Source organism: Nipponia nippon, unplaced genomic scaffold (genome assembly GCF_047370975.1).
Source record: "Nipponia nippon isolate SJK-2023a ecotype South Korea unplaced genomic scaffold, ASM4737097v1 scaffold_6, whole genome shotgun sequence".
Taxonomy (NCBI): domain Eukaryota; kingdom Metazoa; phylum Chordata; class Aves; order Pelecaniformes; family Threskiornithidae; genus Nipponia; species Nipponia nippon.
The window spans coordinates 64,289,349-64,304,494 of record NW_028262380.1 but is presented as its reverse complement, the minus strand read 5'-3'; the positions used below and the strand labels follow the sequence as shown (position 1 = coordinate 64,304,494).

General features: G+C 42.8%; 1 protein-coding gene across 9 annotated transcripts in view; it reads right to left on the bottom strand.

Moving 5' to 3' along the window:
• The window catches only part of ARHGAP24 (Rho GTPase activating protein 24), a 261,312-nt gene that overhangs the window by 29,960 nt on the left and 216,206 nt on the right, over nucleotides 1–15,146 (bottom strand). For 7 of the 9 annotated variants that reach the window (XR_015699608.1, XM_087736084.1, XM_009473142.2 and 4 more), the window contains one exon: nucleotides 10,887–11,009. Coding sequence is in view for 8 of the 9 variants with exons in the window: in XM_087736084.1 (XP_087592210.1) it covers nucleotides 10,887–11,009 (123 nt within the window). In the remaining variant the exon portion in view is untranslated. Of the gene's footprint in view, nucleotides 1–6,716; nucleotides 8,071–10,886; nucleotides 11,010–15,146 lie in introns of those variants that run through there. The other 2 variants (XM_009473143.2, XM_087736089.1) reach the window with 2 other exon arrangements.

Genomic DNA, 15,146 nt, shown 5'->3' with positions numbered 1-15,146 from the left:
AGAACACTAACTGATGTGGAATACTTGGTGTCCACAAAGTTCAGCCTCTTCATGCTGGCAGAGGAGTTAAAGTATGTTTTCTTAGTTCTTACATACCTTCCTAACCTCCTGCAAACTGCCTATGGGGATGGCAGGAGTACTAAATGAATTCGGGTTTCTTGTATTTGTCTGAGTTAAGGGTTGCTGTTGGTCAACACAGAGGAAATCATCAAGCCTCTCAATTTTCTAGACCCTCCTTCTGAAAGCAGTGGAATTAAGGAGGAAGGTTCACTGCAAGTCAGTTAAGGAATCTGTGTGATTATGAAAGTTTGGGGATTTCAAAGTCCTTAATATACAAGAAGGCTGCTGTTCAGTGTCCCCAAAATTGTCCCTTCTCCTGGCTGAACAAGCCCCACTTCCTCTGCCTCCCCACAAAGGGCATGTGTTCTAGCATCTTGGTGGCCCTTTGCTCAACTCCCTCCAGTTTTATCTCCCCCTTGCCCCATGGTTTTTTTTTTAATGGACACAGTATTTGGAATACAGTCTAAAAATGCTGAGCAGAGGGGGTTAATCACTTCCCTCCCTCTGCTGGCTCTGCTCCTGCTGATACTGCCCAGACTTCTGTCAAACCTTCCTTACTGCCAGGTCCACTCCTGGCTCATGTCCAGCTTACTGTCCCCCAGGGCACCCAGGTCCTTTCCGTAGAGCTGTTTCTGTGGGGTTATTCCTTGTTAGGTGTAGGACTTGGCCATCCTATTCCTGTTTGTCCTATGAACATACAGTCTGAGCTTCCCTTCAAGAGCCCATGAGATCTCTTGGTTTTAAACACAACAGGTTTTGCCTCTTTTCAAACAAAATTAATCAGTATAAGATAGGATATTCCAATTATATGATGTACAGTTACAACTCATGCCCACCGACAGTACAATTAGTATGAGTAAGCTTTGTCCTATTGGCTATACTTTCTTCTCTCCATGCTAACATTCTTTAATCAGTAATGTGCATATTGCAGCTTACATTTGGAGAGGAAAGAGTAAGTTCTCAAACCTACCAGACTGCTTTGAAACTCCTATTAGTAATGACACCGCAGTCAAAACACATCACTTTCTATTAATACATTTTTGGGGATGCCGCCTTTTTTTCCCCTTCATTTTAGAATTGGCTTTCAAAGCATGTCTAATAGATAACGAATAAAATCAGAATAAGGGTTTTTTTGCACAGTGGGAGCAAAAACCCTTCCTATATTATTATAAATTGCAGATGCACCACAACACAAAATGTATTGAAAACATGTGGCAACCATAAAGCATTAAGATGTCTGTAACTAGTGTCAAAGAGTATTTTTTAAGACAAATAGAAAGTAACGAGTGATTCACATACATAAGGTGACATATATCAAATGGGTATGACAAACTTGGTTCTGTATTGTAGCAGCAAATCACAGGTACTGAATGAAGAAAACCTTAAAAAAACTATATCTGAGGAAAAATAAAACCTGATATGATGGAGGGGTAACCAGTGTCAAGAAAAAAAAAATAGCCCAAATTGGAGCCTAAAATTTCCTGGTTCTGGTCCCTGAAGTGTAAACATTAAATTGTTTCTACTACTGACTGCAATAAGGTACATTGTAAATTAAGGGACTTTTATTGAGACACTTAAAATACACATAGCTAGGAATGCCTGAAGGATAGACAGAATAACTACAGCAGTTTTCTTAGATTTGACAGATTGGATTCAGATCCTACACAATTCTCAGAACACAACTGTATCGAGTATGACCACATATATACTTCATGGCCAGAGGGGCAGGTGTATGCCCCACCATCCTCACATGTCAGATAAAGCCTTAGGGACTCGGCTCCCCATCTTTATGAATGGTGATAATACCATATCTACCTCACAAGCATGAGGACCTCCACACTCAGCTTTAGGAAGCTCATAGCTAGCATGGTAATTCTGACAACCATGTAATAACCTAAAGTTAAGACCTAAGTCTCATGGAAAATCACAATGTCACACCTTGAAGTGCTTCTGAAGTTACCTTTACTACACTCTGCATTCTCCAATTTGTTTGGCTTTGGAATTCATCTCAGGCAGGCTTGGTTTGGTTTCAAAGTCTAGGCTGAACTCCTCCAAAGGAAGTATTTCCTTCACCTAACAAATGCAGAACACTGCACCAGGCAGCACTTGGCCATGAAAGGAATCAGTCACGATAAGCCTGCATAAATATTGACTTGAAGTTACAGACCTGCTGATGCCTTATGGAAAAAGCACTCTGTTGCCAGGGGCAGAAGTGGCAGGAACATGACAACTCTGCTTCCACATCATGTTGTCATAACTTTTACCTTGTTCATCATCTTTCTGGTGTCTGTTGGGTTTTTTTCACGGTTTTGGAATAAAAGCCATGATCATGGCCTATAAGGTACACCTTCTTCCACTGTCCCTTTCTAATGCTTTTATCCCCTCTTACGTCACAACTAACTACTACAGAGATATTGAAGATTAATAGCTTATGAAGATTAATACATTGACTACTATGAAGCAAAGGCAATGCTGTGAAGAATTGTGGTTGCAAACATACAGTTACCTTAGTGGCCAGCAGAGGCAGACAATGGTGAACACTATCAGCTATACCTGGTAACTACGAGCATCTCCTTTACAGAGAAGCAAGGAAAAGACAGTCCAAGTTATGGAGACTACAACATAACCAAAACCACAGAGATCATTTCACGTGCTGTTTTTTAAAAGTAAATTTCCACTACAGTAACTAAACAAAAACACCTCTGTGGAGAAGGAAATAAAAGATACTCATAACTCATGTTGTAATCCAAACTCCAGTTCTCCTCCTAAATCTCCATGTCTCCAAAATCCAGAAATGCATAGATGCGCAAGTGCTGACCTGTGGTTTGGTTTATCCTTGGGACAGGGTGCCAGAGGGGAAACAAACAAAACCAACAGGAAACCTTGAGATTCAGAATGGCAGCAGCTTGGCTTCCCCACAGCTGGCGGAAGGCAGGAAAACGTACAGGATTCCAGTTCTGACCAGTCATTAGATTTAATCAGCAGAACTGCTTTTTCGGAGAGGCCCTTGTAGGTCTTTAAAGCTATATCCAATTAAGCCAAGATCACGCATAACATCAAAGAGGAAAATCACATGCTAGTAAAGGGCATGCCGAGCAGTTATTCATTAACTAGAACATTCCCGTGGCAGAAGTTTTGTAAACATTTTGAGAAACTGGGTTTCCAAGCCTAACAGATACCCATAAAGCTTATGAAAGACACTACAGTGCTATATCCAAATTCTGTGTATGTCTATGCAAGAGTTGTGAAAGCACTGTGGTATTTTCAATGGTACATATGCACAGTGAGAGTATGTTTTTAAAATCTAAGAATGCTATTAGTCAATGATTTCCTTAGCTACTGAACACAGGTGGGGGTCACATCTCAAGGCTATTGACTCCAAGCTTCTGATTCAGTAAGAAAAAAGGAGAAAGATCTAAGCGGCAGTTCTGTGTCCTTGTTCTAGAAGGAATAGCTTGAAAAAGCCCACCTGCTGCTCTAGCTCTACCACAGCACACGCACTCAGCAAGCCAGAAGGTTTCTGCCTTTCCCAAGCCACCCCTCAGCAATTGAGATGATAGCATAATTTTCAGACAGCACGAAGCACAGAGGGCTGATGCTTTCAATAAAGGTCCCACGCCTGTATGTGTGTTCTTTCAATGTGCAGCAGAGGATCTCTGTCCTTCCAAAACAAGTTCTGAGTTTATGGGCTATACTGATCTGAAAGGGTCAGTTAAGGTCAAAAGAATTGATCTCAACTTAGGATCTGGATGAGAATTTTAAGCAGCATCAGTAATTCATTGACAGTGAAAATAACAGATCAGGTGAACAACTTTCAACAGCACGGCTGGGAACAAAGGTCCTGGAATAACACAAAGCAGTTGTTGTCATGGCCACATAACACTTAACATGGAGTTTTAAATTATTATTTCTTATCAGCTTTCTGCTCTGGTGTTCCCCAGCACTAAGTGCTGCTTTGAGTGGATAAAGGCAGGGAGAATTTTCTTCTTCTCTACAGAATTTTGTAATGTACAGGAGAGGAAAAATTCCACCAAAAATAGCGGTGGCAGAATTTTGTTCCCGCCTGACTCATTTTCTTTCCTTCAAGCCTTCTCCTACCCCACAGTCAGTGTCATGCCAGCAGTAGATAAGGTAAAATAAACTCCTGCCCTAGAGTTTAGCACAGCTGCACACCAGAGGTTACTGCTTAGAAAAAACAACTCTGAAATAAGAGCAGAACTAGCTACAGGCTGGAAAGGAAGGGAGGCAATTTTAAAAATATCACCGGGAACTTATCAGAGTCGATCACATCAGGGCTTGCACCATTTCTCTGGCTGTAGACAATGCCACCTCCTCCTCCAAAACTCTGCTCACCCAAATTCACCATGCTATTCAATGTTCTCACCACTGCATGCCAGCAAAGTTACCCTCAGTTATTGCTTTCTCTGCTTACCCTGCATATGTGCTCTTGGGAGGTTCCTGTGGTGGTACTTAAACAGAGAGCATCTTCTCTAAATTGGATTTTAAAGATGGACGGCTCTGTCTCTGTTCAGACGCTGCCCTCTGAGCACTGAATTCTCCTATGACATGACCTCTAAACAGGCCTGACATTTAATCTTTCGGTGCCTATCACGATGCAGATTTGATCTGGATTTCGAGGAAGGGTTCTATGCTTTGTATCATCAGTGAAGATGACAATGTATCTCTGCCTAAACATACAATGTCATTATTCCCTTGTAGCTCTTCCAATGACTAGCCAATGGTTTTCCCTGCTAATTTTCTTTTCTGCATTGTGTTGCACAGCTTAGAACTAACTGATCTGCTTTATGCAAATATGGGCTAGGTTTGCAGAAGGCTAGTTTTGCTTTTTTTTATACTTAGGTATACAATCCGCAAATGAAGTTTTAAGAATTCGGTATGCCAATTAATAAGACAAGTGTAGTTGGCCTAATTTGCCTATGCAACCATAGTAAAGGCTTGACTGAAAGTCCAGTTAATGTTCATCTTTCTGTTGACTTCAGTGGGACATGGACCTAGTTAAACATGCACAATCAGCATTCTGCAGCTCTGATCTAGGGGCCTCATGACAATGCTCTTGACAGAAAACATGTATAAGAAAGAATGATATGTAGAGGAAAGAAAATTAGCAGCATGGCCTCCATCATTCTGTCCTCTGCCCCAAGCACTGCAGCTTCACTTGCAGTTTTAGACATGAAGAGTTTCTGTGTCAGAACACATGGGGAAAGAATCAACAGCTGAAGCTCTTCCCAGAGCAGCTAAGGCTGCACCCCAGGCACAAAGGCAGCTGTCTGCAAAATTATCAGTTAATCCTTTATTCAACTTCCAAACATTTCTCAAATAGTTAACTGTATAAACAGGGCACAGACAGCTCTAATTCACACTGACACCTTGAAATGCACTAGCACACTTCATACAGACACATCTATGTCCTCCTGGCCAGTCTCCAGAAGGACTGAAGTCCAGCAACCAAGGGAAACACTGGCCTCGGGGACGGGGGTACAGGGGGCAAACAGCTTTCAGTGCTGTATCAGCTGCCGGTGATAGCTGATCTCCGCTGTAGTTCTGCAGTGTATCCCTCACTGGTTGTGATCCCTTGTTTCAAGGCATCACCCCGACTGCCTGCGCACACAACCAAAAGCAGTGATGCAACTACATCACTACTCAGTCTTGTGAGCAAAGAGCTGCATGGTCTTGCAAAAGGACAAATGGCAGCATGGAGGAACAGTTTAGGGAGGAGCAGGAGATGAAGCTGATTTTATTTGTATAAGCTCTGTGTAAGATTATGTCTCACACTACAGAACAACACGACAATTTAGCCCTTTCACTTGGATTTCTCTGTCCAACATAGTTTTTAAGGCAGCACCAATATTCTCCTCTTCCCCCACACAAAGTTTTTGTCTTCTTCCTAGAGGACACCCCCATCTCCCCACCCATCTCAAGCACCATGGCACCTTATCATCACTTGTCATATCTCTGTTTCCCTTCCAGCACTTCCAGCTGACATATTTTGAAAGCCAGCCTCCTCTTTGCCCTCCTCCCCGCAATACTGCCATGCTCTGGTTCAACAGGAGTGCAATGCAGAAGAAAACTGGCTTTAAACATCTCTATGCAGCAGGTGGAAAGGCAAATGCAGGCTGCAGGGCAGCAGGATGAAGTGGCAATGCAGCACTTGCAACAGGACGGTGTATTGGAGGGCTACACTTCATCAGAAATCTCTGAATCCAAGGACTTAGTCTTCTGCACATTTATTGTGTTGCTTTGCTCCCTCCCTTCTCCCCCCTCCTCCCACACAGACAAAATGCAAACCCAAACTCTGATGTTCTGCTAGACAAATAGGCGACTCAGAGCATCACAGGTCTGATTCCCCCACTGCTCTCACTGATCTTTGCTCAGAGGCTCTGCAATAATCTTGTCTCAAGCCACCTCATTCAGGCAGCCCATTCATGGGCTGTTATGTAGAGGACACAGTATCAGCTGGCCAGCTACAAACAAATGAACAAAGTAGTAAATAAATCATTCATGGAACGTTGGCATCTGCATTGTTTAATGCCTTTTGTTTCGGTACTCTCATCTGCCCCTGCATACACAGCCCCCTTGCCTTCTCAGAAACCATGGCTTCACTAGCAAAGCAGAACACAGCGACAGAAGGGACCTACCTTTACGGAAACTAAAACACCGCTTAATTCTCCTATAAGTAGTTTTAGGAATGAAAGGAGCTGCTGCTAAGGCACCTGGGCTGCGGACTCCAGCATTTCTGTCTTCAGGCATCATACAGGCCAGAGCCCCCACGTCCCTCCAAAGCTTTCCTTTACCAGCTGCATCCAGATTAAACACCACGACTGCTCATCGTTACTGACTGCTGAGGAGTTTTTGTAATAGTGTATTTTCCTCTGGAGCTAGGAGATTTGTGGTCTTCTAGATCTTGGGTAGGGCTTGAAGTGATTTTAATATTCTCTTCCCTGCTTCAGTTTTGCTTTGGGGAACAATTTCCTTCCGCCTCTCTATTTCCTTTTGCTTCTTTTATTTCCTGCGGCGAGACAACTGACTGTTATGCAATGTCACAACAAAAGAGCTTCAGCAAAAAGATATATCTTCCATTCAAACAGAAGTGCCTGCACAGACGGAGGGGGAGAAAGACCTCTTCCTCCCAGCTGGCACAGGGGGTTGAGTGGCAGAGACTCCAGTTCCACGGGAAAAGGTCAGCGCTTTGCTGTGCACAAGGGGGAAGAGAAGAACGATACCAAAAAGGCCACTGAAGAATCCGCCGGGATACAATACTCCTTGCTGCCTCCCTTTATCTCTGCAACCGAGAAGCAGGAACAACAGCCCCTTCGCCCGAAAGGCTCTCTGTCCATAACAGATTCCTTTCAAAAGGCCTTTTATATGCCCAGCTCCCTGTCTGATGTTCTCATGGGCTTCTCGCTTGCTTTATTGCCTTCGAACTACCAGAAGCTCTCATGGGAGAGGTGCGTCAGATGCGGCAGCAGCACATCTTTGCCAGCAGGATCGTGGGGAGCTGCTGAGGAATACGTGCCTCCACACGGGGATGCTCTGCTTGCTCGCTCCCTCCCGGTCCCACGCCTGGCAATGGCAGCCACGGCTGCTGCCGCCGCCTGCGCCAGCCCCTCGCGTGCAGCAGGTGCAGGGAAACGACGTAGAGGAGGGAGCCGCTGCAGCGCAGATTTGTCTGCTCCTGGGTGACTTTGAGTTGACTTCAGGCAGCGGTCGTGTGCGGCAGCTTGAAAAGCAAGCAGGCTGTGCCTGGCTCCCGCAGGAGGTGCCAGACCTTACACTACTACCCCTGCTAAAATGCTCATGCTCCTTCTTCTCGCCTCCTCCCTCCCCCTTAGTTGTAAGCTCTGCAATTAAAGCTCGGCCCTTTCCCTCTTGTAACAAATTGCCTTTTTAATCTCATCAGGAAAAGAATCTCATGTGCGACAGACATTACATGCCCTGGCTCACTTGATTTCTTTTCCCTTTCAGAATTTTTTCCACAGTCACCTTATTCTTTTGGTGCAAAACGCAAGCTGTTTCTGATCACCTTAGGAGATTCCCAACTGCTAGCACAGGTTAACAAATAACAGTTTAATGATACGGTTAATCATTTACAGAGCTCCTTGCTCTGGTACCAGGAGTCCTTTCCCACTGCTAGACAAACTTTAAACATCAGCGGCTCACCAAGGCTCAGAGACAACTGTTGCACGTGTGCGCACACACACACACAGCTTGCTTACAATGCTTGAAAGAATGAGAAAATTCAAATGTGTTACTCAAAGTGGCACTTGACTTGTATGACACCAGATTATTGTGGTTTACTGTCTAGTACTGAAATTTAGGAAGCTGATATGAAACTGGTGCTTTGATTAATGAGCTGTCTGAAATAATTTTGTGTTGCAAGTAATTAGTTGTTACTGGCTAGTCGTCATCATGTGACTGCAACTTTTCTATATCTTGTTTATCGCTAATGTAATAGATAAGATTTTTAACTTCAGTGGCTACAGCTCATAAAGGCAGGCTCTTAGACAACTTAAGCCAGAAGTGCCCTTCTTTAGAAGAGTCAGACTGTTGCAGCAGCTGTAGCAAGAGACAATAAAAATATGAGTGTGTCCGGCCATACGTAATTAGAGAACAGTTAATAGGGCTTATTAAGACTTATTAAGATAGCTCAGACTATCAACTTAAGTAACAAGTAGTTAATAAAATGGGGGACCTGCTAGAAACACAGTTCTTAATGGTGACACATCCCACAATACTGCTTTTGCCTTGTTATCACGGTCAAACCTTCTCCATGAACACTAAACCCAAAATCGTGTCCCATCTATTGTCATGTTTTCTAGGGAGTTAACTGTTTGCTTCCCAGTACAAATAACCCTGAGTCAGTGTATTTGCTCAAGAAATCCAACAGGAAAAACAAAAATAACATGCTTAGATGTGTTTTAACTACAAATGAATTTAAACAGTAATTCAAGGATTGCACCCGTCTCTTCTTTTACGCAAATCAGCATGGAAAGTCTTCAGTGAGGTGCTTCCCTCAGTAATTGGCATTAAACACTCCTACAACAATGATGGTGTCCTGAGAATTTTCATGGTGGCTTGAAGGATTCCCAGCTGTAAACCAGAAATAGCTCTTGCCCTATAAAAGCAAATGAGGGGCTGGTGAAGGAAGCATAGGGTCAGGACTCAGGAGATTTGGTTTCTATTCGTAGCTCTGTTCATGGACTTGGGCTAGAAACGGAGTTTCACCTAATCTCAGCTCCCTGCCTGTAAAATGTAGACACTTCTCCACTTGCAGAAGAACTGCAAGGTTGCCTTTCCTCATTATTTGCCACAGAAAGATACTGTGGTGCTGGAAGCCAAGTGCAAAAAACCAGAAAGATAACTCTTTGAAAAATCCAGTGCTGTTATGCCCCCAAATTTATTATTGCCACAGTAGCTTATGCTGCTGCTGGACTGGAGTAAGAGAACACTGAGGAGCTCAACACGAGGCCTGCTTTACAAAGAGGAACTTGGGGATGGGTAATCTTCACGCTATATAAGCAAGCAGATTTCTTACCTTGCCTAATTGCAGAAGACTCTGCTGCTCCCACCTCCCCTTTCCCAAACCAACTCAATATGCCTGTAGAAGATCACGCCTTTTAAGACAAACCTTTCACTTTGTGGGTTTTGGGGTTTGGTTTTTTGGTTTTTTTGTTTGTTTGGTTGGTTGGTTGGGTTTTTTTAAGCATCCTCCTATAAGACTAACATGCCCAGATGCAGGACGGTGCTAGCTTATTAACATATAGGGCCAGATCCCAGTGAGATTACTGCTTAACACCATCTTTCCAGGACACATTTCCCCAGGAGGAGCCAAAGAGAAGACAGTCACATTTGAAGAGGTGCCAGGCAGGCCCCAGCTGACCAAGTCCCTCAGCACAGCCCACCAACGAGGCCAAAGCCTTCTCCTAAGAACTGTGTGACTTGAATAAAGCACAAAGGAAGATGGCTGGCTTACAAGACAAGTTTTGTTTAAAATGGTAGTTTCCTTCAGTCCCTCTCATCCTCTCTCCTGTGGTCTACCTGGCAGTTGAGGAAAAAACATTTGCAGTCAGCAATCACAGTTTTCAGCGATAACTGTGCTTCTCAGTCATGAAACAGAACAGACAATCCTGCCTGACTTACTTTTCCAGCAACCTCAGACAAGACCAAAAAGTGTCTGATACAGGTGCTCTTTCACAGTGGAAAAATATTTCTGTCCCCGAAGCTGGAGATTTAAGAGCTCCAAGGAACAGACTGATTAACGTACTGACATTTTGTGCAAGCATATCAATCATACTTGTATTATAATAATATAGACATTATCACCAGAATAATAATGGTGAAAATGATGATAATAATTTGCAGCCCATTCAACATGAGAGAGCTTTTTAAAAAGACAACTAGACATCTGACAATAAATTTTGATCCACTACTACTGAAATTATTGGGTATACCAATCAAAAGAAAAAGAATCTATCCTATACTGCTAGTGCTAATATTCTGAGGCTTATATTGGAATGCATAGCTTTATATAATACTATTACTGGTCTTAGCTGTCACTTGCAGGAGAATCACTGACAGCTTGTAGCAGGCACTTATGAAACACATGGACGGTCTTTTAGCTGGTGACCAAAGGAATTACCCTGCTTATCCCTGCGGGAAAGTGAACACAGAGGGTTTACTCCCCCTTTTTTGAAAGATCTAGACCATTCTCTTCACTTCAAAACTCTGGCTGTGACTGAGAGACGACAGAAGAACCCTTATGTGTCTTTGTGTATCTGGGAGCCTTGCGTGTTCCCTCACTGACTCACCTCCTCCAAATGGTGCCCATATAACCCTGCGAATGGATTTCACCCAATCCTCCATGTCACTCTGTGTGCTCGCCATAAGAAGGTATGTCTCATGATTAGCTGTCATCCGCTCTCGGTCTCCTCCTGCAAGAGAAGATAATTGCACTTAGAAATCCTTCTGCTTTCCTGCTCAGCCAAGTTCCTGCCAGACCGACTGCTGAAAGCAGTAATAGCAGCTCCATAAGCAAGCAGACATGGATACTATGCAGTGCAGCGTTTATCGTCAGACACTGCATGAAAAGAAGGTCCTGTAAGTACATTCCCCATCAGGCAACGAGAAGCTGTCATACTTCCCAAAGGAAATGAGAGGATAAATGTCATCAGTAAACAAAAACAGTCCCATGCCATTCCAAGAACCATGGCAGCCTGCACTCATCTGTAACTTGATAGACACACTGGAAATTTTGCAGCAGTTATTGTACCATGACGGAGAGAATAAACACAGAGAGAGATAAGCGTGCTTTGAACAAGTGGGGATGACTCCATTTTTATTTTCAGGAACACAATGTGTCACATTCATGGCAATGACATTTGATACACCCAAGTGTTGCTGTGAATCTCTAAGGAGAAGGCAGCCAACGCTAGCAGCTGACATGGTACAACCTACTGCCTTGGACAGTCTGACGAGGATTAGATTAAGAGGGAACACACTGCCTTATTATCCTTTATTTAAAGGATGGGCCGACACTAAGAAGGTCAAAATCAGAACTTCGCTTGCCACAGCTCCAGGTTTTCACACTTATAGTACTGCTTCACCTCCATCCTAATGTGTACTATGCTAGTGCAAGAGCACACAGGGATTCAAACCACCTTTCCAGCACTGCAGAAGGAGCAAACCCTTCCAGAAAGATAGCACCAGACATTTTGAAGCCCTTTCACTGAGCCAAATGCGATGCACCTTGAAATCCCGTGAGTTCCATGTTCATCTCTTTCCAGCTTCTTCCATCCCTATTTTTGATACTAGTCATATCTAAAGTAAATACCTCTGTTCATTACAGCAGGAATACTGCTCCTGGGAGGTCTTCTGAAGAGTGCCATGCTCAGTGCTGGGCATTGGAACAGCTAGGTTTCTAAAGAGAAATTTCTTAAGGGCTAGAAAATCCAACCACGACTTCCTAGCACAACCGTTCTGAATTAACCTACTTGTATAGTCCACATGTTAGAGAATTAGGACACACAACTGTAAAAGGGACTTAATTGAAACTTGGCGAACACAAAAGCCAGGTTTTCTCAGACACGGGCAGATTCTACTGAAAATTTATTCTTAAGGTTTACATCATTATTGAAAACTTACAGAGAGATGCTGGTTTTCTATAGTCAAAATAAAGCCATTCATATACCATATGTTCCCCAAAAAGGCATCCAAAGGAGTATTGCAACAATCTAAAATGCAATACATTTTAGACTATACCACAGTTTAAAAGTCTGAAGAACACTACTTTTTTCCTAAGACATAGTTAAAAGGTAGGGATGAACCTATTTTAAGTGGCAACACTAGAGAAATATCAGCATGAGCTAAACTGCATTGTATTTTTTTGGAGCCTTTTCAGTGACTACCGTAAGAATTGGTACAAAACATGGGTCTTCTATGCTATGTTCCGTCATTTTTACCTTTCAAGAAGCTGAGGATGAGGGTATGGGGAGCACAAAGCATTAGCATCCCAAATGGTAGCACTCCACATCAACCCTGCCCAGCAGAAAGCACGTCATCAGGCACTAGAAATTTACTCCCCATCTCTCCTTTTACATAGCTCTCTTGAGCAGAACAAGGACAGATCTCTCTCACTCAAGCACAAAGAGCAGATGTGATACTGTCTACAGTCTACGTAAACTGGCACATTTTACATATCATCTAGAGTTCTTATCCTGAAAAGACCCAAAACCAAAGATACAAGCAGAAAGCCTCAATATATTGTCACAGCTATTAAATATAATAGTAATAAATATAGCATAGAGAAAAAGCATGTAACACAGTTGCGCCCTTTTTGTGGCTGATTGATAAAAACTGAAAACTTTTATTTATACTATTATATTGTACTGTAGCTTTTTTTTTTTTTTTTTTTTAATGGACCAGTATCCTGTAAGGTGCCATACAAAAAGAACAGGAAGATGCGTTCACACAAAATACATATCAGATCCAGGAATAAAACAAGAGGTGACCTGATTTTCTTACTAAAATGACAACAAAAAAGATGACAGCCATAGCCAAGTGATGGTCCTCCTCTCGTGTCTGTCAGATCGCTCCAAATTCTTATAATAGCCTGCATATTTAAATTCAGCAGACTATGTGAGATTTACTCAGTTATCATGTTATTACAAATTGGAGGGTGTTCCCCAGATAAACTGGATTAATCCCAGAAGTCTCGATAGTTCATTTACCATGTGGATTCCAGAGCAGTACTCTAAACAACTAACTCAGGTAAACACCCACTCAGCTAATACACAATTAACCTGTGTTTAATTTTGCAGAGAAGGAAAACATAATGCTTGGTTACATTATCTTTTGGTAGGAGAAAGCAAAGCCTTCCTAACAAAAGGAGCTTCAGCATTTTACAGCAATTCTGGATCTGTCTCCTTTGTAATCCAACTCCTCTCTTTCACACCACAATATCATATCTTGCAGGGTTCTTCCACTTGTGCATTAATTTAGTTATTATTCAAGAACTGAAGCCTCACTAAAAGATTTTTGGGGATACAATAGCACATGCTGGATTTGTGTTTTACTGCAAACATTAATTTTTACTGGGACTATATTTTAAACACAAAATTAACAAGATCAGGAGGACAGACAAGAAGAAATGGCCACAATTCAGGAAAGAGCCATCTCAGATAAGTAATATCAGATAAACAGAAACAAAAATAGAATTAGAAAGACCTTTCTGAATCTTCAGTAGGTCCGCAGGACACTTCTGAAAGACACTGTTTAGAATCTCCCCTTCACTTTTTTTTTTTCCTTATAATATTATTGTTATGATCATAACGAAGCATGAGTAGATCACAATCTCCCAAAATCGGGCAGCTATTCATACCAGAGATAGCAGCATTAAGTACATCAACTTGAACATGCTGCTCAGCATGAAGTCCATTACAGATTTGAATGCATCCCTATTCCTTTCCTGTGGGTGTGCAAATCATAATGTATTTTACCCGTATTGTTGTATAGCTCCAGATTATGCCTTCTGAAATTTCCTTTCCTGCATTTGCAGTCGAAGTACAAGAAATTCCTAATCCTGCGTGTTGTGGCCTGCTTGTTGTGGCCTGCTTGTAAATAGCCAACTCAAGGGGCTGGAATATGAACTCTGCTTTTTTTTTTTTCATCTTTTTCCCCTTCTTACTTTGCAGGTGCCACAGGACCTGGAAGGAGCAGAACCCAGTCTACCTGACCAAAGAAGCAGACTCTTGCATATTCAAGATGAAAAGCTGCTGTTTACACAACTGATGCTATATCCTGTTTCTTCCAGCCTCTGGTAACGGTCAAAAGTAATTGGATATATACTGTTTCTCAAAACTGCAATGTAATATCACATATTTTTATTCCTGCAGCCCTAACCAATCCCTACTCTGTTTTATTTTCGTAGCAGCATTAGAAATGAATTCTTATTTATTGACAAAATCTATCCGTAACATCCATTTGGACTGGAAACAGTGAAATAGCGCAATACCATGATGAATCTTCCACTTCGAACAGGGCAGATTTCTCCTCCTGCCCCCTTTGGCACCAGCAACGACTCACATGTTCGCAAGTGCTCCCTCCTCCCTCCTTCGGGGGCTCAGTAACCGGTAAATACAGACTGCTGCTGTGCTCCCTGACCGGGACAGCCTGTGACCGCTCAGCCCCATGCTGGCTGCAGCTTTGTGCACTGAGCCAGCGCCGCTTTGATACGAGAGAGGCGAGATATTTTAAGAACTCTTGCCAGCAACCGGAAAAAAACAATTAAAATACGGAGAGGCGAATTCCTGCAGGGATCCACTTCGCACGGGAAAAGAAAGGGAACGGCCTGCGCTTGCTCATGCCGCACCACACCACACGCTCGGAAACGCATGAAGAGGCGGTGACTGAATTTAAGGGTGATTTGTTTCCTGAAATACCAGGCTCAACAGCTCTCCTGCTTTTTGTCGTTCATCAATTAAATGTGAATGTACAGGCATTGGCATTCAGCTGCGGGTGTGTGTGCGTGGGTGTGTGTGTCATGCAAGGTGTTTTTAATTCGTAGTCTCTTC